Source organism: Oncorhynchus tshawytscha, unplaced genomic scaffold (genome assembly GCF_018296145.1).
Source record: "Oncorhynchus tshawytscha isolate Ot180627B unplaced genomic scaffold, Otsh_v2.0 Un_scaffold_1528_pilon_pilon, whole genome shotgun sequence".
Taxonomy (NCBI): domain Eukaryota; kingdom Metazoa; phylum Chordata; class Actinopteri; order Salmoniformes; family Salmonidae; genus Oncorhynchus; species Oncorhynchus tshawytscha.
The window spans coordinates 34,405-62,368 of NW_024609832.1; the positions used below are offsets into that span (position 1 = coordinate 34,405).

At 45.9% G+C, this 27,964-nt stretch overlaps 1 protein-coding gene across 3 annotated transcripts; it reads right to left on the minus strand.

Annotated features, from left to right (window-relative positions):
- Positions 1–24: 24 nt before the first annotated feature.
- On the minus strand, positions 25–26,717 carry LOC112235109 (single-stranded DNA-binding protein 3-like). 3 transcript variants are annotated; one of them, XM_042319495.1, is made up of 18 exons: positions 26,420–26,717; positions 19,848–19,920; positions 19,178–19,239; positions 17,136–17,220; positions 7,921–8,010; positions 6,832–6,897; positions 6,395–6,454; positions 6,218–6,284; positions 5,712–5,779; positions 5,576–5,637; positions 5,376–5,421; positions 5,140–5,175; positions 4,483–4,534; positions 4,303–4,373; positions 4,080–4,158; positions 3,952–3,980; positions 3,699–3,800; positions 25–3,369 (listed from the first exon to the last, which is right to left on the minus strand). In XM_042319495.1, the coding sequence occupies exons 1-18, from the start codon at positions 26,473–26,475 to the stop codon at positions 3,214–3,216; spliced, it is 1,260 nt and encodes a 419-aa protein (XP_042175429.1). In that variant the 5' UTR covers positions 26,476–26,717; the 3' UTR covers positions 25–3,213. The 3 variants fall into 3 exon arrangements, with proteins under 3 accessions (XP_042175429.1, XP_042175428.1, XP_042175430.1); XM_042319494.1 differs by having other exon boundaries at positions 4,480–4,534; XM_042319496.1 differs by having other exon boundaries at positions 3,227–3,552; positions 4,480–4,534; positions 26,420–26,716.
- Positions 26,718–27,964: the final 1,247 nt, after the last annotated feature.

A 27,964-nucleotide genomic window follows, 5' to 3' on the forward strand; every position in this document is an offset into this window, starting at 1 on the left:
GAAAGAACTAAATGTCTTGGCAAAAGCAGTGAAGTAGTTTTATTTTGATGCATCTACAACGAGAGGGACACAGGAAAAAAAAACTGATGACTCGATGAAAAACCTAAAACAAATGACATTTATTGATGCAAGACTTCCCACCTTTTTCTCAATAATCAACTTTTTAATCAGTCTCTAAAGAAACGTTATTACAACATAAAACGTACAAATAGGAAACGTTTTATTACTACACTAGACATTTAGGAGCGGAAACTAGCCTATCGGGAAATACAAAGCAAACCCAGGAGGCAGTTCCTCACAATGTTTCATCCAGATTGGCATGATACCGTGTTGTCCCCTTAGATTATGGTCCCCCTGCTTTTGAAAAGAACCTGAATATAGCAATATTCCAAACAAATGGAATCATTTATATACACAGCACTGCAAGAGATCGGTCAGATTTCTCTTTCAGTTGGATCTTCAAATCAACGAGGCACCCAATCCAAAAGGGGTGAACAGAATTTTAAAAACACAGGATCATTGTAATGGACTAAAAGTTCTGAAATACTGGCACCGGGAAACAGACTGCCTCGTCTTCAATACTGCTTTGTCACCAGAGAAAAACATGGTCTGCATCTCAGTCCAAAGTGGCTTCCTCTCCTCACATCATCTCTTCTTTCACATCAGTGCAGGTGAAAGGAGAGAAGATTCTCCTTTAGACGATCGAGATGGATACACCCCAAGGAACAGAAACATGTTTCCTTACCCTCCGTCCCCCCCCTCCTTTCAACCCTCCCAGAATGAAACAGTATTACACATCACCATAGAAACACAGAAATGACCAACAATGTGACAACGTTGATTTTACATACAGGAGAGGCGTTTGCACCGGTGCAGAGTTTGACACCTCATGATCAGAAGGGAAGAACTAGGGCCAGGAGGTTTGCCTGAACAGGTCACATGGTCAGGGAACACAACTTGAAAAAGGTAGTGCCATAGAGAATGATAGAGGCCTATAGTGGCCAAAATGCTGTGTTAGCATGGGCAGCGCCATTGAGGGCTTCCACCATACTTCCGCCATATTAAAGTAGGCAACTGGATGGGGATTCTTATGGGTTGTAGCCACAATGGTACTGCCCATGCTGTCACATATATAAAGATAAGTCCTCGATCGGTACGGGCAGAGCAGAAAGGTCAAATGAAGGTAATGAGTAGGGCCGTGAGTTTTTCCTGAGCACATGAAAAGACAAGGACCACAGGAGGTCGGTGGGACACCTTAATTGGGGACGGCAGGCTTGTGGTAATGGCTGGAGCAGAATCAGTGAGATGTTATCAGACAGATCAAACGCGGTTCCACGCTCCATTCCAGACATTATGAGCCATCCTCCCCTCAGCAGCCTCCACTGACAAGGGCACATAAAAAGTCATAGCCCTAGTTATGGTAAGTAAATATATCTCACATTTTAGAAACAGAAACAGTTTCATGGTTTGTTGTCCTAGAATTATCCTCTTCCAACAATAACAGAAACACTTTGCACTGGTGCCAACTAGGGCACATCCTAAATGGCACCCTATTCCCTATGTAGTGCAGTACTTTTGGCTTCAGTAGGGCACTACATATAGGGAATTGGGTGCATTTCAGATTTGCCCTGAGTGAATATGGTTCAGAGTTGAACCTATACAGCAGTATCTCAAAATACACCCCCTTAACACTCTTCATATCATCAAGAACCTGCGTTTTTACATCCTTTCTCAATTCAAATACAGAAAACAAATCCTTAATAGAAAACCTTATTTTCATCTATCGTTACTAGGGACAGGAGATTTCCCTAACAGCTTGACCTGGACAGGAAACACTCTGGACTCTAACGTTAGTTGTAGCTCCCTAAGTAATGATCCAATATAGAGGGTTGCTCCTGGCCCTAGTTGTGTCAGAGATAAACAGTGAGGTACTGTAAAAACACACACCGTCTCTTTTCATACCCAGTTGGTCTGAATCAACTCGTTTCTCATCAGTCATTGATTGTGACGGAAATATCAAAACATGTCATGATATCAAAATTCCCTTTACAGTATTTACAACAAACCAAAAGACAGACAGACATCACAAAGGGAGAGAGCAGTGGTTGGGGAGGGCGTAGGTAGGCCGACTGGTTGGTTGGGGAGGGCGTAGGTAGGCCGACTGGTTGGTTGGGGAGGGGGGTGGCATAGGTAGGCCGACTGGTTGGTTGTGTGTGTAAGGACAAATGTTGTCCTTTTGGGGGATCTTAACAGGCAGTTACCATGGCAACTGCCAAACCGCCTACTGATTGGCTCAGCTCTGTTACAAGAGTCCTTTAAGCATCCAATCAGAATCATTTCACAGAAGGTCAGAACTGCCCTCTGGGTAAAAAATACAATCAAAACAAAAACCAGACACTTCCAAGATGTCTTCCTCTAGGAGATGGATGCTGATTGGTGCAGAGTGATTCCAGAGTGTGCAGACAGAACAGGTTGACAATAAGTCTGTCTCAATGGAAAATGAAACAAATAAATACAACTGTGCATCCTCTGCATGTTCAGGGTCACTTAGTCTACTACAGAGAATACACCTTCTCAGGGGGATGGAGAGGGACATTACTATGGGAATTACAATTTAAAGTACCACGATGGACCAAGGTGCTGCCCTCTGACTGGGCAAAGAGGGGGCAGTAGATCGTGTATATCCTGTGGTATTTTCCTTAAGGAGACTAGCGAAGGTTCACCATCCTGTGAAGTTACTAACGAAGAGGTCATCACTGTGTGTGTCCTTTCAACAACAACAAAAACTACAGAAATTAAATCCTACATTTTAAAATAACCAGAATCATCATAACAATATTATTAATCAGAACAATAAAATATTATAAAAGAATAGCAATAATACATTACATACAGAGTAATGGAAAACATCACAACACTTGTGTTTTTTAAATGTATACACAGAGTGAACGAGGGGAGGGGGGTGGACGACACTTCCATGTCTAGGTCCCAAATGACACCCTATTCCTCTAAAGTAGTGCACTACATAGGGAAAAGGGGATCATTCATGATCCTGTTCCACCCCTGTATCCATTAGAAACACATAAAAACATCAAAATAAAAGCGAATGCCAATGTAATGTTTGTCGAGCTTCCAGACAGCTACTGACAGAACCCTACCATGCTGTGTCCTGAAGGGTGTCCATGTTATCCAGTCTCTCCATCATCCCCTCTCTCATTGTCCAGAGCCTGACAAGAAGTCAGAGAGGCAGGGAGCGGGGTTAGAGAGTAGGGACTTCCTGTGTCTCTGTTTCCTGTCTATGCCACAGACAGCGTCGGGAAGCTCCGCCTTCACTAGAGGCCCAGCATGCCCCAGGGCTGTCCTAGAAGCCTGGGTAGCGGTGAGAGTTCCGGGGGGGTGGGGGTGAGGTGAGGTGGGAAAGGCAGAATGAGTCCGATCCAAGGTGAGGGGTTGGAAAAATCCAGGTGGAAAGGTACAAAAATAAAATAACCAAAAGAAAATACAAAAATAAAGAAATTAAAATTACACACTCATCGTCATGTTGGGTGAATACTGTGAAGAGAAAAAGGGAAGGGGGGAGGGGGGGGTAGATATGAGTGAAAAATGTAACCACTACAACATTACATACCAGGTCACCCACCATGGTTCTTGTGGGGTCAAGGTACAAGGGTCAGGGTTCATCGGCCAGCAGTACTCACACTTTCACTTTGGAATGGGTTGAGGAAGTTTCCACCCATCTCTCCATCGTCCCGCGGCGTCCCGGGAGGGTTGCTCATACCCCCCATGTTGTTAGGAGAGTTCTGGATAGATAGATAGATAGATAGATAACTCTACAAATATGTCGTACCACAAGTTATTTGCTCAGCAGCACCAAGACATGTCCCCTTGACTGTAAACCCTGTCCGTTTGAGATTCAAGTCAAATGTTGTAGAAAAGGGGATTTATATTCACCTTTGGCAACCCGTCCATGTCCCCAGAGCCTGAGAGAGATGAGATTCAAAACAGTTAAACCCATGCACTGAACATTATGTCACCCTTACGACTGCATTATAACAGGTGTTCATAACCCTGTCACCCACCTAGTGAGCCATTCATGTGGTGAGGTTCCATGGCTCCCATAGCTCCCATCGGTCCATCAGGCCCCGGGCCCATAGGGAACTGGAAGAGAGACACACACACACACACACACACAAAGATGTCTCAGTGACTGGACCTTTAGTCTGGTTTTATTGCTCTCTAATCAGCAGGGGGATAAAGTCATACTGTATCGCGCGGTGGAATACGACGTGTAATGTGACTCACGTTGGGTCTGTTTCCTCCTGGTCCTATAGGGTTCATCATAGTGTAGATGTTTTCACTGGAGTTGTTGGAGTCTGGGGGAGACGAACACAATAGCATAACATTAGTCCACAGAGAGAGGCAACACAGTGTCTAAATATAGTACTGGTGCTGGGGGGGGGGCTTATTTAAGGGACGCACCACCTGGGCTGGGCATGATGGGAGTTCCGGGCGGCCCCCCTCCTCCTGGAGGACCCTGGGAAACAGTTCAAAAAGGTCAATAAGAACATTGCACACAATTTCCCATTTCCACAGCTAAGGAACAGTTTTATCAAATCAAATTTTATTTGTCACATACACATGGTTAGCAGATGTTAATGCGAGTGTAGCGAAATGCTTGTGCTTCTAGTTCCGACAATGCAGTAATAACGAGCAAGTAATCTAACTAACAATTCCAAAAAAAACTACTGTCATACACAGTGTAAGGGGATAAAGAATATGTACATAAGGATATATGAATGAGTGATGGTACAGAGCAGCATAGGCAAGATACAGTAGATGATATCGAGTACAGTATATACATATGAGATAAGTATGTAAACCAAGTGGCATAGTTAAAGTGGCTAGTGATACATGTATTACATAAGGATGCAGTCGATGATGTAGAGTACAGTATCAACGTATGCATGAGATGAACAATGTAGGGTAAGTAACATTATATAAGGTAGCATTGTTTAAAGTGGCTAGTGATATATTTACAACATTTCCCATCAATTCCCATGATTAAAGTGGCTGGAGTAGAGTCAGTGTAAGTCAGTATAAGCGACAAGTTATTGAAAACACTGACGGTTGGCTACTCACCACATAGTGGCCGGGAGATGAGGAGGAGTATTGTATCTGTGATGAGAGAAGGGAAACTAGAGGTTAGGGGGGGGGGGTCATAGTTACCGCCAGGAGAGACTCTCAACTAACCAGTAGTTCTTTCCTCCAGCAACATGAGGTCAGTATAGTACCTTTTCAGGCAACATGTTAAAATTATAATCCTTTTAATGAATAATCTAATCTATGACAAATTGAGCGAGGAGGAAACAACTTACTGAGTTAGCATTGGGACCAGGCCACGGCCCTCTACCACCAGGTCCCCTGAGAGACAGAGAGAAACTGTAAGTATAGGAAACACTGCCATAAACCAAGAAAACAACAGTTCAACATTCATGATGTCGGGGCCTTCGATATTCAACCATGAAGCTGGTGCTATGGGATAGACTGTATTTCTCCCTATGGAGGGAACACTTACATGTTCATCCCAGGCATAGGACCACCCATGGAGTTGGGAGGGGGTCTCATACCCCCGTAGTTCTACATAGAGAGAAGAGATACACGGTGTCAAAACTATAGAGTGTGTGTGCGTGTATGTGTGCGCACGCACTTACCTGTGGACCCATGGGCCCCATTCCTCTTGGAGCGTTCATTCTCATTGGCCCGCCCATATTAGGATGTCCTACAGGAGAAAAGATGACAAGAACACAGTCTTAACTACCAGTGTGTGTTGGTGTTAACATGAAGATACTATATGATGGTCTAATGGTTAATTCGATTCACTTAGCAAACGCTTTTATCCAATGAAACGGTCACCTCCACACCTAATCCACATATGGCCAGTCTGAACCTGGAAGGCAGGGTTTATGGCAGGCAACAGACTAAACTCTAATCTCATTAACTGGGACCCCTGTTAGGTTAAATGGTCATCTCTTAATTTGAACCTGTAATCTCAAGCCAAAACACACACCGAGACCAACACTATCCTATCTTCCACCCAGATGACCCCCTAGATCTGTAAGGTCCTGGGGGCACCGGCATTCTCAGAGAGGAACGACACTTGGAAAAACTGCAAGCTTCCATAAAAACACAAGCATGAATAATGTGTACACACACACACCTTGTGGTCTGGTGGGGTCCATGCTGTTTGGCAGGAGAGGCTGAGACCCTGGGATTCCCCCTGGAGGCTGAGGGAAACAGATGGTCGAGAGAAAGGGCGATGGTGAGTATGGACCACCAGCACATACCTACCTGGAAGTTGCATGTTCAGCTGTATAGGTGAGCGTGTGGTCCATACCTGATTTGGCATTCGGAGTGAGGGGCGGGGTCCACCTGGAAACCGTGGTGACATGAAAGGCTGAGAGAGACCGAGAGAGAGAGTTTGTCATTCCGACTGAAAAGGAGCAGAGCAGACAGATGATGGACAGAGTGTGAATGGAGGATGAGGAGGAAGGGGGGGGTGAGAACACAGAAAACTAAAACAATGAGCCGGCTCATTAACAAGGTATTTTACAGAGGATTTGCTCTCCTCCTTTAGCCTTACATGTAGATCAGTGTGTGGGTTTTGTCTGTCCTGTGCACATGCTCAGTGTGTAGGTCCACAGTGGCTCCTCTTGTTTTATTGATGAGGTGTTGGTGGAGTGTGTCTGTGTGGAGGCTAAAGCTCCCTCCCCCCAGAACAGCTCCAGAGGAGAGAGTCAATTATTAATCTCTCTCTCTCTGTGTGTGTGTTACCTGTCCATGTGGTCCCATGCCGTGGGGGGGCTGTGCGTGAGGAGACTGCTGGGAGCCTGGCGGACCCTGAGAGATGAGAAGAGTGACATCAGAGAGAGGGGGGAGCTAACACAATTACACATTCAGGAGCAAGGGATGGGATGTGGCAGAGAAGCTAGGCAGTAGCCAATCAGAACACGGAGAGGGAGAGGAGGCCGTTTTTCCTAATCCATGGTAAGAGGGTGTCTTCACCACTAGAGGGCAATGTTGACACAGCTAAAACGCACAGCTCAGAACGAGTGGATCAAAGGAGCCTAAAGCATGGCTGGTCGCTGTCCATCCCACACTGTTTGTTCAACATCAGGACATGCAACTAGACTGACGAACTGCAGACTGCATGTATGACTTCAGGTTTGTTTTGTGAGTTGTGTGCATCTTCTATTTAAAAATAATTATTGGCGAACACCAAAACACACACACGATAATAGCAACACAGGCATATTTGCAGCAAACAGCTCTTGCTAATGATAAGGCCACTTGTACAAAAAGGACAACACAGGCACACACACCCTCCTCCCTCACTTGTGTTATAAATAGCACTTCCGTGCCTCTCCTCTCTTTTCTCACTCTCTCGCTACTCTTGCCATCCCCCACTCTCACCTACTTCCTCCCTTCCATTATTTCATTCCAGCTCTCTCTCTAGTTCTCTTCCACTCTCTCTCGCTCTCTAGACAAACAATAAAGTGGTAGCCACAGAAACAAACACATTGAGGCCCCTCTCTCTCCCCCTCTCTCCGTTCCACCTTATCGTCGCTGCTGCCAAATGCCAGTGCTGTCAAATGCCAGTGCTGTCCATCACACTGTCTGGCCATGTGTGTGTGTGTGTGATATATATATAGAGAGAGAGCGAGAGAAGAGGAGTGTGGGATCATTGGAGGTGGAGAGAGAGAGGTGAAAAAGTGTGAGGAGATGTAGGAAGAGATGGAATAAAGTAATGGATGGTGTAGATGCTTGGAGGAGTGGAGGGAGAGATGACAAGAGGGAGTTTAACTATGCGTAAAGTGAGGGGCGAGGGAGGTAGCAGAAGAGAGGGATGAAGAGGTGTATTACCTGGAAGAATCCAGGCGGCATGGGTCCTCCTGGCATACCATCATTAGGAGGCATATTCCCCATCACAGGACTGGGGGCTGCTGCCGCACTCTGCAACACACACGTGTTAAAAGATGAAGCACACAATCACACACTAATAGATGCATTGGGTCTCCCTCCATCTCGCTCCTTCTCTTCCATCCGGCTCATTCCCCTTAAACCCCTCTCCCTCCCCAAACATCTGTACTCCTCCTTCTCACCCTCTCCCCTCCCTCGGCCCTAACCTCCCCTCCCTCTCTCCCTCCCACGGCCCTAACCTCCCCTCCCTCTCTCCCTCCCACGGCCCTAACCTCCCCCCCTCCCTCCCTCCCACGGCCCCTCCCTCCCTCCCACGGCCCTAACCTCCCCCTCCCCCCCTCCCACGGCCCTAACCTCCCCTCCCCCTCCCTCCCTCCCACCCCTTCCCTCCCTCCCTCCCACGGCCCTAACCTCCCCTCCCTCCCACCCCTTCCCTCCCTCCCATGGCCCTAACCTCCCCTCCCCCCTCCCTCCCTCCCACCCCTTCCCTCCCACTGCCCTAACCTCCCCTCCCTCCCACGGCCCTAACCTCCCCCCTCCCTCCCTCCCTCCCACGGCCCTAACCTCCCTCCCTCCCTCCCACGGCCCTAACCTCCCCTCCCTCCCTCCCCAACCTCCCCTCCCTCCCTCCCACGGCCCTAACCTCCCCTCCCCCCCTCCCTAACCTCCCCTCCCTCCCCCCCGGCCCTAACCTCCCCTCCCTCCCCTTCCCTCCCACGGCCCTAACCTCCCCTCCCTCCCTAACCTCCCCCCACGGCCCTCCCTCCCCCCTCCCTCCCACCCCTCCCCCCTCCCTCCCACCCCTTCCCTCCCTCCCACGGCCCTAAACTCCCTCCCTCCCACCCCTTCCCTCCCTCCCTCCCTCCCCCTCCCCCCACGGCCCTAACCTCCCCCCACGGCCCTAACCTCCCTAACCTCCTCCCTCCCCACGGCCCTAACCTCCCCTCCCTCCCCCCACGGCCCTAACCTCCTCCCTCCCCACGGCCCTAACCTCCCCTCCCTCCCCACGGCCCTAAACTCCTCCCCCACACGGCCCTAACCTCCCCTCCCTCCCACTGCCCTAACCTCCCCTCCCTCCCACGGCCCTAACCTCCCCTCCCCCCTCCCTCCCACGGCCCTAACTCCCCTCCCTCCCTCCCACGGCCCTAACCTCCCCTCCCCCTCCCCTAACCTCCCCTCCCTCCCCCCGGCCCTAACCTCCCCTCCCTCCCCTTCCCCCCACGGCCCTAACCCCTCCCTCCCTCCCCACGGCCCTAACCTCCCCTCCCCCCCACGGCCCTAACCTCCCCTCCCTCCCTCCCTCCCACCCCTTCCCTCCCTCCCATGGCCCTAACCTCCCTCCCACCCCTTCCCTCCCACTGCCCTAACCTCCCCCCCTCCCTCCCACGGCCCTAACCTCCCTCCCTCCTCCCCACGGCCCTAACCTCCCCCCTCCCTCCCTCCCCACGGCCCTAACCTCCCCTCCCTCCCCCCCCAACCTCCCCCCTCCCTCCCACGGCCCTAACCTCCCCTCCCTCCCCCCTCCCTCCCTCCCACGGCCCTAACCTCCCCTCCCTCCCCTCCCTCCCACGGCCCTAACCTCCCCTCCCTCCCTCCCCCCACGGCCCTAACCTCCCCCCACGGCCCTAACCTCCCCTCCCTCCCTCCCTCCCACCCCTCCCTCCCTCCCACGGCCCTAACCTCCCCTCCCTCCCTCCCCTTCCTCCCTCCCACCCCTCCCTCCCTCCCACGGCCCTAACCTCCCTAACCTCCCCCGGCCCTAACCTCCCTAACCTCCTCCCCATTGCCCTAACCTCCCTCCCTCCCCCCTCCTAACCTTCTCCCTCATCTCTTCCCCAGTAACCTCCCCTTAGCCCGAAGCTGTCCCTGCTAATGGACACGGCCCTCCTTCCCTCCCTGTCCCTCTAGCATCCCCCCTCAGACAGCCCTAACCTCCCCTCCCTCCCAGAGTGACAAGTTTTCCATAACAACCTCCCCTAACCAGGACCTAGCCACCCTAGGCAATATGGTGAGAACTCCACCTATCATACCAGAGGGCAAGGTTTGTATAGAAATACCATTAACCCTACTGGCATCATCCCTAGACAAAACACAGATAAATCCTAAATATCAATGACCTCCCTCCTCCCCAGGCCCTAACCTCCCCTCCCACCCCCACACAGAAATACGGCCCTAATCCCCTCCCTCCCACGGTCCACCCTCCCTCCCACAGAAATACATCCCCTCCCTCCCTCCCTCCACCCACAGAAATCCTCCCTCCTTCCCACAGAAATAACACTCCAGAAATCCCTCCCACGGCCCTAAATCCACACCCACCCTCCCAGAAATAACACACCCACCCACCCACCCACCCACACCACGAAATACACACAGAAATACACACCCACACACAGAAATACACACACCACACAGAAACCACACACCCACACACAGAAATACCCACCCACACACAGAAATACCACACACTCCCTACCCTCCCACAGAAATACACACACACAGAAATACACACACACAGAAATACACACACCCACCCTAACCTCCACACACAGAAATCCCACCCACACAGAAATACACACACACACAGCCCCTAACCTCCTCCCTCCCACACACACACACAGACCTCCCCTACACCCTAACCACACACAGAAATACACCACACACCAGAAATCCCACACACACAGAAATACACTCCCCCACACAGAAATACCACACACAGAAATACACCACACAGCCCTACACACACACAGAAATACACACCCACAGAACCTACCCTCCCTCCCTCCCACACACAGAACCTACCCACACACACACACACAGAAATCCCCTCCCACCCACACACACACAGAAATACACTCCCACACACACACACAGAAATCCTCCCACCCACCCACACACACAGAAATCCCCTCCAACCACACACACACAGAAATACACCACCTCCCTAACCACCCACACCCACAGCCCTACACACACACTCCCCTAACCACACACACCCTACACAGAAATCCCCACACACACACAGAAATACACACCCTCCCACCCATACAATAACACACACACCTCCTGACCCACACAGAAATAATACACACACACAGAAATACCCACCACACCCACACACAGAAATCCCCACCCACCCACAGAAATACACCCACCCACACACACCAAAAATACACACCACTCCCCACACAGTTCTTACCCATTGCACTCACACTTTTGCTCAAACTCCTTCTCCCTCATCTCTTGCAGTAGTTAGTCGAAGCTGTTGCTATGGAGACGAGTCCTTTGCTCCCTGTCCCTCTAGCATCCCCCTCTCAGAAAGAGAGAGAGAGGTAGGGGAGAGAGACAGAGTGACAAGTTTTCCATAACAACCTCTAACCAGGACCTAGCCACCCTAGGCAATATGGTGAGAACTCCACCTATCATACCAGAGGGCAAGGTTTGTATAGAAATACCATTAACCAGGCTACTGGCATCATGCTTGACATAGACAAAACACAGATAAATCCTAAATATCAATGACAAAACTACATCAATACAGCTACATGGTTGACTATCACACACCCACACACAGAAATACATGTCAACACACACACACACACACACAGAAATACACACACACAGAAATACACACACACACAGAAATACACACACACACAGAACACAGACACACACACACACAGAAATACACACACACACACAGAAAAACACACACACACAGAAATACACACACACACACAGAAATACACACACACACACAGAAATACACACACACACACAGAAATACACACACACACAGAAATACACACACACACACAGAAAATACACACACACACAGAAATACACACACACACAGAAATACACACACACACACACACACACACACACACACACACACACAGAAATACACACACACACACAGAAATACACACACACAGAAATACACACACACAGAAATACACACACACAGACACACAGAAACACACACACACACAGAAATACACACACACAGAAACACACACACACACAGAAATACACACACACACACACACACACACAGAAATACACACACACACAGAAACACACACACACACACAGAAATACACACACACACACACAGAAATACACACACACACACACACAGAAATACACACACACACACACAGAAATACACACACACACACACAGAAATACAGACACACACACACAGAAATACACACACACACACAGAAATACACACACACACAGAAATACACACACACACACACAGAAATACACACACACACACACACACACACACACAGAAATACACACACACACAGAAATACACACACAGAAATACACACACACACAGAAACACACACACACACACACACAGAAATACACACACACACAGAAACACACACACACACAGAACACACACACACAGAAATACACACACACAGAAATACACACACACACAGAAATACACACACACACACACACACACAGAAATACACACACACACAGAAATACACACACACACACAGAAATACACACACACACAGAAATACACACACACACATACAGAAATACACACACACACACACAGAAATACACACACACACAGAAATACACACACACACACACACAGAAATACACACACACACACACACAGAAATACACACACACAGAAATACACACACACACAGAAATACACACACACACACACAGAAATACACACACACAGACACACAGAAATACACACACACAGAAATACACACACAGAAATACACACACACAGAAATACACACACACACACACACAGAAATACACACACACACAGAAATACACACACACACACACACAGAAATACACACACACACAGAAATACACACACACACACAGAAACACACACACACACAGAAATACACACACACAGAAATACACACACACAGACACACAGAAATACACACACACAGAAATACACACACACAGAAATACACACACACAGAAATACACACACACAGAAATACACAATACACACACACAGACACACAGAAATACACACACAGAAATACACACACACACACACACACACAGAAACACACACACACACACAGAAATACACACAGAACACACACAGAAACACACACACACACACAGAAACACACACACACACACAGAAATACACACACACAGAAATACACACACACAGAAATACACACACACAGAAATACACACACACACAGAAACACACACACACACACAGAAATACACACACACACACAGAAATACACACACACACACACAGAAATACACACACACAGAAACACACACACACACACACACACAGAAATACACACACACACACAGAAATACACACACACACAAACACACAAATACACACACAGAAACACACACACACACACAGAAATACACACACACAGAAATACACACACACAGAAATACACACACACACACACAGAAACACACACACACACACAGAAACACACACAGACACACACACACACACAGACAGAAATACACACACACACAGACAGAAACACACACACACACACAGAAATACACACACAGAAATACACACACAGAAATACACACACAGAAATACACACACAGAAATACACACACAGAAATACACACACAGAAATACACACAGAAATACACACACACACAGAAATACACACAGAAATACACACACACACACACACACACAGTGACAATCATCAAGTTTGCGGACGACACAACAGTGGTAGGCTTGATTACCAACAACGACGAGACGGCCTACAGGGAGGAGGTGAGGGCCCTCGGAGTGTGGTGTCAGGAAAATAACCTCACACTCAACGTCAACAAAACTAAGGAGATGATTGTGGACTTCAGGAAACAGCAGAGGGAACACCCCCCTATCCACATCGATGGAACAGTAGTGGAGAGGGTAGTAAGTTTTAAGTTCCTCGGCGTACACATCACAGACAAACTGAATTGGTCCACCCACACAGACAGCATCGTGAAGAAGGCGCAGCAGCGCCTCTTCAACCTCAGGAGGCTGAAGAAATTCGGCTTTTCACCAAAAGCACTCACAAACTTCTACAGATGCACAATCGAGAGCATCCTGTCGGGCTGTATCACCGCCTGGTACGGCAACTGCTCCGCCCACAACCGTAAGGCTCTCCAGAGGGTAGTGAGGTCTGCACAACGCATCACCGGGGCAAACTACCTGCCCTCCAGGACACCTACACCACCCGATGTCACAGGAAGGCCATAAAGATCATCAAGGACAACAACCACCCGAGCCACTGCCTGTTCACCCCGCTATCGTCCAGAAGGCGAGGTCAGTACAGGTGCATCAAAGCTGGGACCGAGAGACTGAAAAACAGCTTCTATCTCAAGGCCATCAGACTGTTAAACAGCCACCACTAACATTGAGTGGCTGCTGCCAACACACTGACTCAACTCCAGCCACTTTAATAATGGGAATTGATGAGAAATGATGTATCACTAGCCACTTTAAACAATGCTACCTAATATAATGTTTACATACCCTACATTATTCATCTCATATGTATATACTGTACTCTATATCATCTACTGCATCTTTATGTAATACATGTATCACTAGCCACTTTAACTATGCCACTTTGTTTACATACTCATCTCATATGTATATACTGCACTCAATACCATCTACTGTATCTTGCCTATGCCGCTCTGTACCATCACTCATTCATATATCTTTATGTACATATTCTTTATCCCCTTACACTTGTGTCTATAAGGTAGTAGTTTTGGAATTGTTAGCTAGATTACTTGTTGGTTATTACTGCATTGTCGGAACTAGAAGCACAAGCATTTCGCTACACTCGCATTAACATCTGCTAACCATGTGTATGTGACAAATAAAAATGTATTTGATTTGAGGAAGCACCACAGGGGAAGGTTAATGTCTGGCTCAGCCTATAGGAATCCACCACCATGAATAATTAATCCACAAATAAAAAAACTGATGATGCTCACCGATACTGAATGGAATTGATCTATCCAGCCCCCCTCCCCTCCAAAGATGGGGGGAATAATTAATCCACAAAAAAAAGAGAGAAAATAGGAAATAAAGGGGGGAGAGAAGAGTAGTAATCCCCCCCCTCAAAAAAAAGAGAGATGAGTGAAGGGGGCAAAATGAGAGAGGGAGGAAGGCAAAGAGAAAGTTACAGGAAAACAAAGAGGAAAAAAATCTAAGAACTTAGAAAACAGCATATCTGAGCCCCCTGCCAGAATGCCAGACATGGATATAGACACAGACAGAATGCCAGACATGGATATAGACACAGACAGAATGCCAGACATGGATATAGACACAGACAGAATGCCAGACATGGATATAGACACAGACAGAATGCCAGACATGGATATAGACACAGACAGAATGCCAGACATGGATATAGACACAGCCAGAATGCCAGACATGGATATAGACACAGCCAGAATGCCAGACATGGATATAGACACAGCCAGAATGCCAGACATGGATATAGACACAGCCAGAATGCCAGACATGGATATAGACACAGCCAGAATGCCAGACATGGATATAGACACAGCCAGAATGCCAGACATGGATATAGACACAGCCAGAATGCCAGACATGGATATAGACACAGCCAGAATGCCAGACATGGATATAGACACAGCCAGAATGCCAGACATGGATATAGACACAGCCAGAATGCCAGACATGGATATAGACACAGCCAGAATGCCAGACATGGATATAGACACAGCCAGAATGCCAGACATGGATATAGACACAGCCAAATGCCAGACATGGATATAGACACAGCCAGAATGCCAGACATGGATATAGACACAGCCAGAATGCCAGACATGGATATAGACACAGCCAGAATGCCAGACATGGATATAGACACAGCCAGAATGCCAGACATGGATATAGACACAGCCAGAATGCCAGACATGGATATAGACACAGCCAGAATGCCAGACATGGATATAGACACAGCCAGAATGCCAGACATGGATATAGACACAGACAGAATGCCAGACATGGATATAGACACAGACAGAATGCCAGACATGGATATAGACACAGACAGAATGCCAGACATGGATATAGACACAGACAGAATGCCAGACATGGATATAGACACAGACAGAATGCCAGACATGGATATAGACACAGACAGAATGCCAGACATGGATATAGACACAGACAGAATGCCAGACAGACACAGACAGAATGCCAGACATGGATATAGACACAGACAGAATGCCAGACATGGATATAGACACAGACAGAATGCCAGACATGGATATAGACACAGACAGAATGCCAGACATGGATATAGACACAGATAGAATGCCAGACATGGATATAGACACAGACAGAATGCCAGACATGGATATAGACACAGACAGAATGCCAGACATGGATATAGACACAGATAGAATGCCAGACATGGATATAGACACAGACAGAATGCCAGACATGGATATAGACACAGACAGAATGCCAGACATGGATATAGACACAGACAGAATGCCAGACATGGATATAGACACAGACAGAATGCCAGACATGGATATAGACACAGACAGAATGCCAGACATGGATATAGACACAGACAGAATGCCAGACATGGATATAGACACAGACAGAATGCCAGACATGGATATAGACACAGACAGAATGCCAGACATGGATATAGACACAGACAGAATGCTATTCATGATATAGACACACACCTTGTGTGTTTGAGTGCCCATCTGGTCCTCAAGACTTACAAACTGGCACTTCACTCAAACAGTTGCCAGCCAAGGCAGACAAAACAGAGCACACAAAGCATGCACACACGCATACAGTTAACCAGCTCTCTGGCACTGAGGATGTGAAAGCCCCCCTTGCTCTGGGCCGGATGCCAGGGCTGCAACACACACACACACAAATCCCTGGCTTAGCCCCGGCCCAGTGCTGGGATTACTGGATTAAGACCTCTATTCCATTATCTCCACACACTGACGATAGCGACACACACACACACACACACACACACACACACACACACACACACACACACACACACCCCCTAGGCCAAGGGAAGAGGCGGGACGAAGACACACACAAACACACACTTGGGCCTGTCACTCACGTAATCATGGAAGGCCTTGGCCTCGCTGGAGTGTTCGCAGTTCTCCCGTCTGTCCGGCGCAGCGCAATACAAATCCCAGAATACACTGCAATGGGAAATAGAGGAAGAGGGTTCATGTCAGGGAGCACCTGATGAGCCAATAGAGGCGGTAAAGTGGTCAATCGAATGCCACCAAAGCAATTGAATTGCCATGGAAACGCATGAAGGACCGTGGGGGAAAGATTCATTGCCCCCCCCCCAGCTAAATTAGCCTACATCTGCGTTCCACCGACATCTATATACAGTACATCAGTTATTCACCATACTACTCTCACTTGCCATCTATCACACTGACATGTGCGCTCTCTCACTCACACGTACAGTTGAATTCGGAAGTTTACATACACCCTAGCCAAATACATTTAAACTACATTTTTCACAATTCCTGACATTTAATCCTAGTAAAGAGTCCCAGTCTTAGGTCAGTTAGGATCACCACTTTATTTTAAGAATGTGAAATGTCAGAATAATTAGGAGAGAGAATAATTTATTTCAGCTTTTATTTCTTTCATCACATTCCCAGTGGGTCAGAAGTTTACATATACTCTATTAGTATTTGGTAGCATTGCCTTAAATTGTTTAACTTGGGTCAAACGTTTCAGGTAGCCTTCCACAAGCGTCCCATAATAAGTTGAGTGAATGTTGGCCCATTCCCCCTGACAGAGCTGGTGTAACCGAGTCAGGTTTGTAGGCCTCCTTGCTCGCACACACTTTTTCAGTTCTGCCCACAAATGTTCTATAGGATTGAGGTCAAGGCTTTGTGATGGCCACTCCAAGCCATTTTGTCACAACTTTAGAAATATGCTTTAGGTCATTGTCCATTTAAAGACCCATTTAACACCAAGCTTCAACTTCCTGACTGATGTCTTGAGATGTTGCTTCAATATATCCACATAATTTTCCTTCCTCATGACGCCATTTATTTTGTGTAGTGCACCAGTCCCTCCTGCAACAAACACCCCCACAACATGATGCTGCCACCCCCGTGCTTCAAAGATGGTGTTCTTTGGCTGGTAAGCCTACCCTTTTTCCTTCAAACAAATCTATGGTCATATGGCCAAACAGTTCTATTTTTGTTTCATCGGACCAGACGACATTTCTCCAAAAAGTGTGATCTTTGTCCCCATGTGCAGTTGCAAACCGTAGTCTGGCTTTTTTGTGGCGGTTTAGGAGCAGTGGCTTCTTCCCTGCTGAGCGGCCTTTCAGGTTGTGTCGATGTAGGACTAATTTTACTGTGGATATTTACTTTTGTACCCATTTCCTCCAGCATCTTCACCTTTGCTGTTGTTCTGGGATTGATTTGCACTTTTCCCACCAAAGTACGTTCATCTCTAGGAGACAGAACGGGTCTCTTTCCTGAGCAGTATGATGGCTGTGTGGTCCCATGGTGTTTATACTTGCGTACTATTGTTTGTACAGATGAACGTGGTACCTCAGGTGTTTGGAAATTGCTCCCAAGGATGAACCAGACTTGTGGAGGTCTACAATTGTTTTTCTGAGGTCTTGGCTGATTACTTTTGATTTCCCCATGATGTCAAGCAAAGAGGCACTGAGTTTGAAGATAGGCCTTGAAATACATCCACAGGTACACCGCCAGTTGACTCAAATTATGTCAATTAGCCTATCAGAAGCTTCTAACACCATTACATAATTTTCTGGAATTCTCCAAGCTGTTTAAAGGCACAGTCAACATAGTGTATGTAAACTTCTGACCCACTGGAATTGTGATACAGTGAATTATAAGTGAAATAATCTGTCTGTAAACAATTGTTGGAAAAATTACTTGTGTCATGCACAAAGTAGATGTCCTAACTGACTTGCCAAAACTATAGTTTGTTATAAACAAGACATTTGTGGAGTGGTTGAAAAAGGAGTTTTAATGACTCTAACCTAAGTGTATGTAAACTTCTGACTTCAACTGCATGCATCTGAATGTAAATGATATTCTAATGGAATACACAAACGTGTGAACACAAGAAGATGCAAGGGGCCAAGATACTCACCACCACCACGAGTGCAGGAATCCAGGAGGCTCCCCTAACGTAATATTCTTTTCCCATCGTATCTGAAAGAGAGAAAGCAACATGATGTCTAGTTCTAAACTCAGCAGGAGAGGAGACTGTCAGGGTGGGTGTGTGTCTAGAGTACATGTGAAACTCATTCCACTGAGGGCTGAGCGTCTGCGGGTTTTCACGCCTCCTTTGTACTCAAATAATGAATTAAGGTCACTGATTAGTGAAGAACTCCCCTCACCTGGTTGTCTAGGTCTTAATTGAAAGGAAAAACCAAAAACCCTTAGACACTCGGCCCTCCGTGGAATGAGTTTGACACCCCTGGCCTAGAGGTTAAGAACACATAATCAGTCTGTCTCAGCAAGTCGATGCTGTCCCTCTTTCTCGAGCACACTCTCTCTCCCGCTCGCCTCTCTTCCCTACCTCTCAGTCAATGCCCTCTGAGATAGTTACACCTCGTTCTAACTCTTCGTCAACACCGTCCTTCCCTCTCGTGGTCACCCTCTACCACTGCCTCCATCTAGGCTACCGCTACCTGTCCACATCTCTACCTCAGTCTCCCTCTCTTTTCCTCTCAGTCAGTCTACCTTTCTCCCACTGTCTCACTCTAGTCCCTTACTGGGAAGGAGCAAAGTAGGACAGAAAAGTGTGTGCGTCTTACCTCCGACAAGAAGGTCTGTGCAGACTTCTGTGCTCCTACATGCAGCAGGTACTCATATACGTACAGCGCTAACCTGCAACACAGAACAAGACATTGCATTAGCAAAATTATAGAAAAAGCCATAGGAGTTAGCATTAGCAAAGATCTAGATGAGGATTACACAAACCTACTAGAACAACAAGGCTGACCGTGTGAGCAGGGCCAGCTCCAGGCATAGGCAGTCGCTTAGGGCCCCAGGCCGCTAGGTTGTTTTTGGGAACTCAGTCAGGGTCTCAACTTACTGTTGCGATAGTAGTAGAATACACAAGGTGCAAGTTCGAAATTTGGTTGTGCATCAGCAATTTCTCAATTTCAGCTAACAATTTTTTTTATTTATTTACCAATCTAAACTTGTAGTAATCATGGCAAAATACCGACCAGGTATGTGCCTAGGGTCCCCAATTGATTTTGTTAGTCTTTGTCACTGAGATATCATTGAAACCCTTTCCACCCGGAGCATTCTAATTTTGTAATAACAGTTAAACAATGGTTTAAAGCCTTAATAACACTGCCGTCCAATCACTAAATGAATTTCTGTAAACTGCCATTTACACATGACAACATGAGCTACAAATAGATAGAATTGGTTTAGGGATTTATGGGCGGGAACCTTTTTTGACTTCAATGAAAGGTCATGGCGCAAATCCTCCATTTGCCTCAGTGCCCTGGTAGATGACTGGAAGGAGAGTGGATCGAGTGATATTTTGACAGCGTCAAAGTGAAAACCAGCAGGTGGATCAGATGAGGAAAGAAAGTTGCTACTCCCTCCGTCTCTGAATTTTTTTGGGCCATTTCTTTCTAGCTAGCAAAACAAGTGAGCTAGATTTTCTGTGTACTGTCAATAACATAGCTAAGTTTGTCGCTGATATGGGCTACTAAAAAAAAAAATTGGCAGTTAGACTAGCGGTTAAGAGCGTTGGGCCAGTAACCAAAAGGTTGCTGGTTCGAATCCCTGAGCTGACTACATGAAAAAATTATCTGTTGATATGCCCTTGAGCAAGGCAATTAACCCTAACGGCTCCTGTAAATCGGTCTGGATAAGAGTGTCTGCTAAATGACTCAAATGTCAATTAAACCAGATTGACCACTGTGCTCACACTGGTTTCACTTCACTTGCAGTGAAATATGTGAGCTTGCCAGATCAGGCTGGTTTAGGGAGGTTAAGGAAATACAGTATTCTTGATGCATGTCCCCCTGCCCCCACAGGTCTAAGACACTTCCCAGCGTTGCTCCCTGGCCTCTCAACGCCCCTCCCCAGACCGCTTCCACCCTTGCCTCTTCCCTTCTGGTCCCCCCTCTTACCCCCCCACTGGCCTGGCTTCCTAGTCCTACCAGACACCGGCTGCATACCAGCCTCCAGGTCCACCGCAGCTACTCTGAGACAGCTGACTCCTCTGCCCACCAGAGGCCCCCACCGTGGCTCCTCCATGACTTTCTCCTGTATGTTCCTCACCCTTGTATGTTGTCCTTTCCTTTCCCCATAGATCCTGCCTACCAGCCTGCCTACATGTTTGAGTCAGAACTCTCATGGCCTTGGAGATGTAAAGGACATGTAAAGACTAAAATAATGTTGGGCTTTTAAATTGTTCACGTTCTGATTCCTCACGTGATCGGCCTAGTGTAATGAATGTACAGAAGAAATTGAAGGTGTAAAAGCCATTACAAATACATTTTCATGACAATATCTCTAAGGTGGTTGTATTTAATGTTCTGGCTATGATGGAGATATTTTTTTTTTACAGGTTTGAATGAGACAATGTCCTCCCTAATGTTATTCTTTCAATAAAGTTCTTGAATTATTAATATTACATTACTTGTTTATGACTTTCCTTATCATATGTCAGACTAAATGCTATTTGTATTTTTTTTGGTGCAGATGTGTTGAATATACTATGCAGATAAGTGTTCGACCAAGAAACATTCCATATAAAAAAACGTATTCACAGTAAAAAGGTATTTCTATTCGGATTTTCAATTCTTACGAAACAAGAGACTCAATATGCTCTAAGTTTTTCTCGATCTTCATTAGAAAGTGTTGTAAATTGCAGTTATTTGGGGGGAGCATAGATTTTCATATAACATACATTTTCATAGGTGTTCTTTCTTGACTGATTGTCATTTGAAAGGGCAGTTTCTCAGCTTTCAAAATAGGTATCATGTATTCATTATACTCATTCATGCACGCCAAGGTCAATGATCCAGTGGAACATTCTGCTCAGGCGGGAAAGGGTTAACATGGCATAAGTCAAAGTGTAGAACTGCTGTAAATTTGCTTCAAAAGCTACAATATGTAACTTTTGGGCGACCTGACAAAAGTCATAGAAAAGTAAGTTACAGATCTGTGTGTGCAGATTCTATGTGCTCTATTTCTATGCTTCCCATTTTTAAGTTTTGATTTTGTACACCAGCTTCAAACAGCTGAAAGTGAAATACTTTTGTTTATGGAAACAATTTCAGTGTTTTAGATGGTACAGTGATTCTCTACACTAGACTTGCTTGTTTTGTCAGACGGAAATTAGGCAAACTATTAGAATTTTAAGAGAAATTTCTGCATAGTGCCTCTTTAAAACTTCAAACATTTCACCCCATGACAAAATGGGTAGAATTGCAAGAAAGTAACTAAGAAAATGTTTTCTACCACATGGCAAAATTTGTAGAATGGCATGAAATTTGTTATATAATTGCTAAAATGTTTCTTCGCAAAATATGTAGAACTGCAGAAAAATGTCTTAAACTGCAGCACTTTCTACACCACATTGGTAAGTGGCCACGCAAATGTTTTGCCCGCGAGCTGCCCCCCCCCAATAAAATCTCACTTAGGGCCCCCAATAGGCTATAGCTGGCCCTGTGTATGTCAGACCTGGGTTAAAACACTATTGCAAATATCTGAATTACCTTCCCATTTCAAGTAAATATTCAGATAAAAAAAATTATTTGAAAAGACAAGTAGTTGAATATTTGAATGCTGTGGGGAAATACGTTTGGAAGGTATTGGCATGTATTGGAAAATAGGGTAAATACATTTGGAAGGTATTGGCATGTATTGGAAAATAGGGTAAATACATTTAAATGGAATCACTTTTTCACCATATCCCCTTTAATTGAAATGTTTTAATAATTTTTTTATTATAAATTCACATACATATTGGACCATGACCCAAATGGTCAGAAAGTGACTTCTTACACCTGAATACAAAACATCCAGGAGATTATGGTGCTCAATGTTGACCCATTTTACATACCACGAGACCACGAGACAGCCATGTCTTCATCATTGGAAAAGATAAACGGTTGACTTTGATGTTTAAAAAAAAAATGTACATACAAAAACAGGGTTGTCAAACTATTTTATAATTTCATGAAAACTTATTTTATTTTTAATTTGCATATGTTGTAGCTTAGACCTTTCATCATCTGAGGTTTGTGTTGTGCCTGCCATCAGTTGATGGCAGGCCACAGCTCATGAATAAAATAGAAGTAGTTGAGTCAGCCCATATTATTTGAAAATACACAGAAAATAAGTACTTAAATAACAAAATACACATGTATTTGAACCCAGGTCTGATGTGTGAGTCGTAAGGGCTGTCTCACAGGACCATAAATAGCTGAGGGGTGTTCCCACCCTGTGATCAAAGATAAAACAACTGGTGAGACAGGACAAACACACTGCCAGAGAAGAGTACGAATCCTCTTAAGAGCAGGAGGCAATTGTGAGGTTGCAGCTCTTCAGACAGGTGAGTCTGTGATTTATGAGCCAGGATGTCAGAGGTAGTGGTTCTCTCACACACACACACTGTCTGAGGCTGCCTGGTGGTGTAGTAGAGTTTACTGTCTGTCTTGGGTCAGCTAGGCCTCCCTCTCACAACTGACCAATGTGACCACTGCACAAGGCACTCAATGATTTGAAAGTCACTTAGCTCTTTGAGACTGCTGGTTTAGTGTGGGTCTCTCGGCACACACACAAGCACAAACCTTAGTCAATGCTGTAGGGGTAAAAATAATAATAATAATTAACAGGCGGGCAAACTGATCAGCGGTCACGGTGAATAAAGTAACACTGCCTATACTTTCAATGCATTTTCCCCCAAAAGGTGGGGAAATGTAGCCAGAACACCAGGGTTAACACCCCTTCTCTCATGCTACGTGCCATGGGATCTTTTAGTGGCCACAGTCAGGACACTTAACATCCCACCCGAATGACGGCACTCTACACAGGGTAACGTCCCTAATCACTGCCCTGGGGCATTGGAATTACTTTTTTTTTTTAGACCAGAGGAAAGAGTGTCTCTGCTTAGCTTCAGAGGCAAGCCAGAAGTGGGATGCATGGTGGGTAAACTGCTTTTAACCCTCCACTACACCACTGACTTTAGTTAGTGTAGGTCTACTCTCTCACATACACACCATGTCTTCTCCTGACCGTTTACAGAAGGCTACGGTTAACAGAAACTACTGATCTCCCCCACAAGGGCACTGATGAAATGTTTGTGTGTGATGGGAGGCCTGTCTGTGTGTGCGCGGGGTGGGGGGGCTATGTGCACCTGGTCTGCTGCATTATTTAAGCTCACACATTGAGAGGAAGATAGTTTCTTGAGCTGCAACACTGGGAGATGTTTTGATGGGAAGGTAGTCTCTGCACACACGCACAATTACTCAGTCAGCAAAGGGACAGCTCACGCCTCCCTCAGTACCTTTCTCTCTCACACAAACTTCCCCCCTGATGTTCGCCACCAGTATACCTGACATCCTGCCTGCGGCTGCAGACAAAACCCCTCTTTAAACACGGATAAGCAAGCCCACCGACACACACACTCTCTCTCTCTCTCTCTCTCCCCCCCCTTCTCACAGACTGAAAAACACACACATTATTCTATCTCAGAGCGACCGCACACACCACTCCAACTCACAGCACAGAGCAACCGCTTCAGTCAGACACTCAATAATTCAACACAGAAGAGGGAGATGAGGACTTGGAAGAGAGGAAGGGAGAACTGAGCATTGGAGAGGAGGGGAAGAAAGGAGAGGAGACCGAGGAGGAGAGAGAGGGGAGGAGGCAGAAGAATAGAGACAGAGGGGAGGAAAATCAACAAAAGTTTGCCTTCTGAGCAAAGCTATGGTCTGCCCAGAGCTCAAGTGCTGAGGTTGATTCATAAAATCAGTTAGGCTAGATTGTAGAGATTAACATACTATTTTCAAGCACAGCAGCGACATAGACATCAGGAGCAGACAAATGTTTTGACAATTTAATTGCACATCTAAGGGACAAGGCTTAGAACAGTTTTTATTGAAATATGGACTGAAGTGTGAGGAAAAGCATGGGCAAATAATGAGGTATTGGCTTTGTTGACATTTGGAAAGAAACAGGGAAAAAAGAGCCACCGACAGACAGCTTGTCAGTAAAGTTCAAATAAATCAGTATGAATAGCCTAGTAGTTGTGTTGTTCACGGTGCATAATTTTGAGTATCTGGTTCTGCAGGTCATAACAAAAAATAAAAATAAATCTCTTTAGAAACCAAATAACACATGTTGAGAGCCAAACATGTTCAGGAACTAAACATAAATGCAACACAGTAGCACTAGGTGGATAAGATAACGTTTCTGTCGTACTAGCAGCCAGTTCAGTGGAACAGCATCCTTCACGGACAAAACGGCACCCGTAGCTAGCAGACAAAGGGATAGGTAAGCTACCGCTAACTGAGCTAGCACACTGCCTAGAGTTTAACTCAACTATTCGGCTAAATGCTCAGCATAGTGACCAATTTTAAAATGACAAAAAACCTAGTTTTATAAAAGGACACGTATTTTACTCTTTAATAAGGGCTAAACAAACTGTTTGGACACAAAGTTGTCATACTTGCCGCTAGCTAGCTCCTAGCCTACCTAGCAGTAACTCGCGTATGAAGGTACACATTCATACAATGTAGAGTGAGTTCGAATAGTTCCTTTTTGGAACGTTGGGCACTCCTTTGTTACATTGAAACCAAACCGGTTACATTGGTTTCAACTTTGTAAAAGCTATCAATCGGCTACGTTATTTCACCATAAACTAATCCCAGGCTTCCTGAAACACACAAGCATCTTCACGAATGCATTGTTCCCAATACCCAGAGAGGTAGGGATGCTCTTTTCCACTCAATTCTAAAATGCAACATATTGCACAGACCGCTTTAAAACAAACGAATTTGCCAATGTTGTTTAATATCTCCAATGTCATACATTACGTTATTATGCTGTACCAGATGAGAATGAAACTAGTAGGAATGGATACCTTAGTAGTAAGCTAACGTTTAGCTAGGCTAGCAATCAACCCCTAATAACTGATTGCTTGTTAGGGAGGGCTACAAGACTTCACCGATGCAAGAAAACCTGAAAAACAAAGAACCAAAACTACGAAGAGAGCATATCGTATCTTGTTCTGCACCCTTTCTATGACAACAAGCGAGGTGGTGTATGTGAGCGTTGGAGATAACAGTAGATATCCTAGCATTAGTGTCTCTAGCTAGTGTTTTTGTGACATTACACTATTCCCACTTACTTTTCTCTTGCTTGGTTATCTGAGGGCACAACAGCACCTTTCCCCTTGGCGTACATCCTTGAAGCTGGTTTCGATACTTTTATTCAGTCCGGTTCCGACACCTGTCAAAGAAAGCGACCACTTACGATCTCCATAGCTACACAGCAGTAGTGTTCTCTCTCTCACTGTGCCCCGGTGTCTTTTTTTTCTAGCAGGCTACATCCATCCTCAACATTGCCGATCCGAACAGGGGCTGCTGCCGTCGCGGGGAGCTTGAAACCGTCTGTTGGTGATCGTTTTTTTTTTGTCGCTGTTCCAGGGTTTTACCCACGCTCCCCCTGTTATAGAATGGTGGGGGCTTCTTAAAGGGATAGATCCCTTTTGGTTTATTTGCCAAACTAAATTATGATAGACTGGTCAGTGTTCTTCATTCCTGTGCCTGGAGACCCACATGGGTGTGTGCAGGGTTTTGATATAGCACAGCACTAACATACCTCTTTTAACAGTACCCTACTGTGCCCACATGGAACTGTGTGCTCTGTAAGGTATGTTCCGGCCAGGAATGGTATATAACAGCTCTGTGTGTCCTGTTTAGATATAGTTCTATGGCTGTGTCTACACAGTAAGCTAAATTCTGATCATTTTGCCACTAATTGGTCTTTTTACGAATCACATCAGATCTTTTTCAGAGCTGATCTGTTTGGTGAAAGGACCAATTTAGTGGAGAAAAACAGATCAGAATTTGGCTGCCTGTCTAAACACAGCCCATGTGTCGTGTGAGGGAATAATTAATAAAATGTGTACATGTACACCAAGTATGAAGTTGAGGGATGTGTGTGTGTCCTGTCCCTTTAAGAATGTGTGTGAGTGCCAGTGCAGTGGCTGGGTGTGTGTGTGTGTGTGTGTGTGTGTGTGTGTGTGTGTGTGTGTGTGTGTGTGTGTGTGTGTGTGTGCAGGAGCGAAGTGATCTGCTTAAATGTTGCTCATCTGTGGGAAGGACACACTGACTGCATGTATGTGTCATTCTTGGAGTTAGCCACCTCCACTGTTTTCTACAGGACACACATAAGCAAACACATTGTCCAAAAAAAGGGGGAAAGAGAAGAGAGAGTGCAGAGCTAGGACACACAAACACCGTCTAGCTAGGCAGAGCTGTCAGCGTGCTTGTGTTGCTCCAATAGGGAAGAGAGTGAGGGAGAGTGTGTTTGTATCTACTCAGCTCTAGACCACAAACTCTATCACTGTCTCATCATAGCATCAGTATCGATTGGTCTGAGCCCACATACCTCTCAGAACACACACACTGTTGAGGGAATGTGCCTGTGTGTGTGTGTGTGTGTGTATGTGTGTATATTTCTGATAGGGTAGGATGATTCGTTAGGGTAATTATAAATCAACTCCACTCCTGGAATTCAGAGGTATTCACCCTAATGTATACACGCACACACACACATCTCACACACACTCCAAACAGGTTGTGTTCAATCGAGCCAGACCTGTATTTTCAATCACTCCAGAAGAGGACCTCTCAGAATATTACATTCACATGTTTCATTGCTAATTGAA

What these genes read in the sequence shown, in the direction of transcription:
- LOC112235109 (XM_042319494.1), bottom strand. Translation starts at nt 26,475, where the DNA reads ATGTACGCCAAGGGGAAAGGTGCTGTTGTGCCCTCAGATAACCAAGCA. An exon ending in CCAAGGCCTTCCATGATTAC is followed by an intron (nt 8,011 to 17,135) that starts GTGAGTGACAGG and finishes TGTGTGTTGCAG; the next exon opens with AGTGCGGCAGCAGCCCCCAG. An exon ending in CTGGTCCCAATGCTAACTCA is followed by an intron (nt 5,176 to 5,375) that starts GTAAGTTGTTTC and finishes CTCTCATCACAG; the next exon opens with ATACAATACTCCTCCTCATC.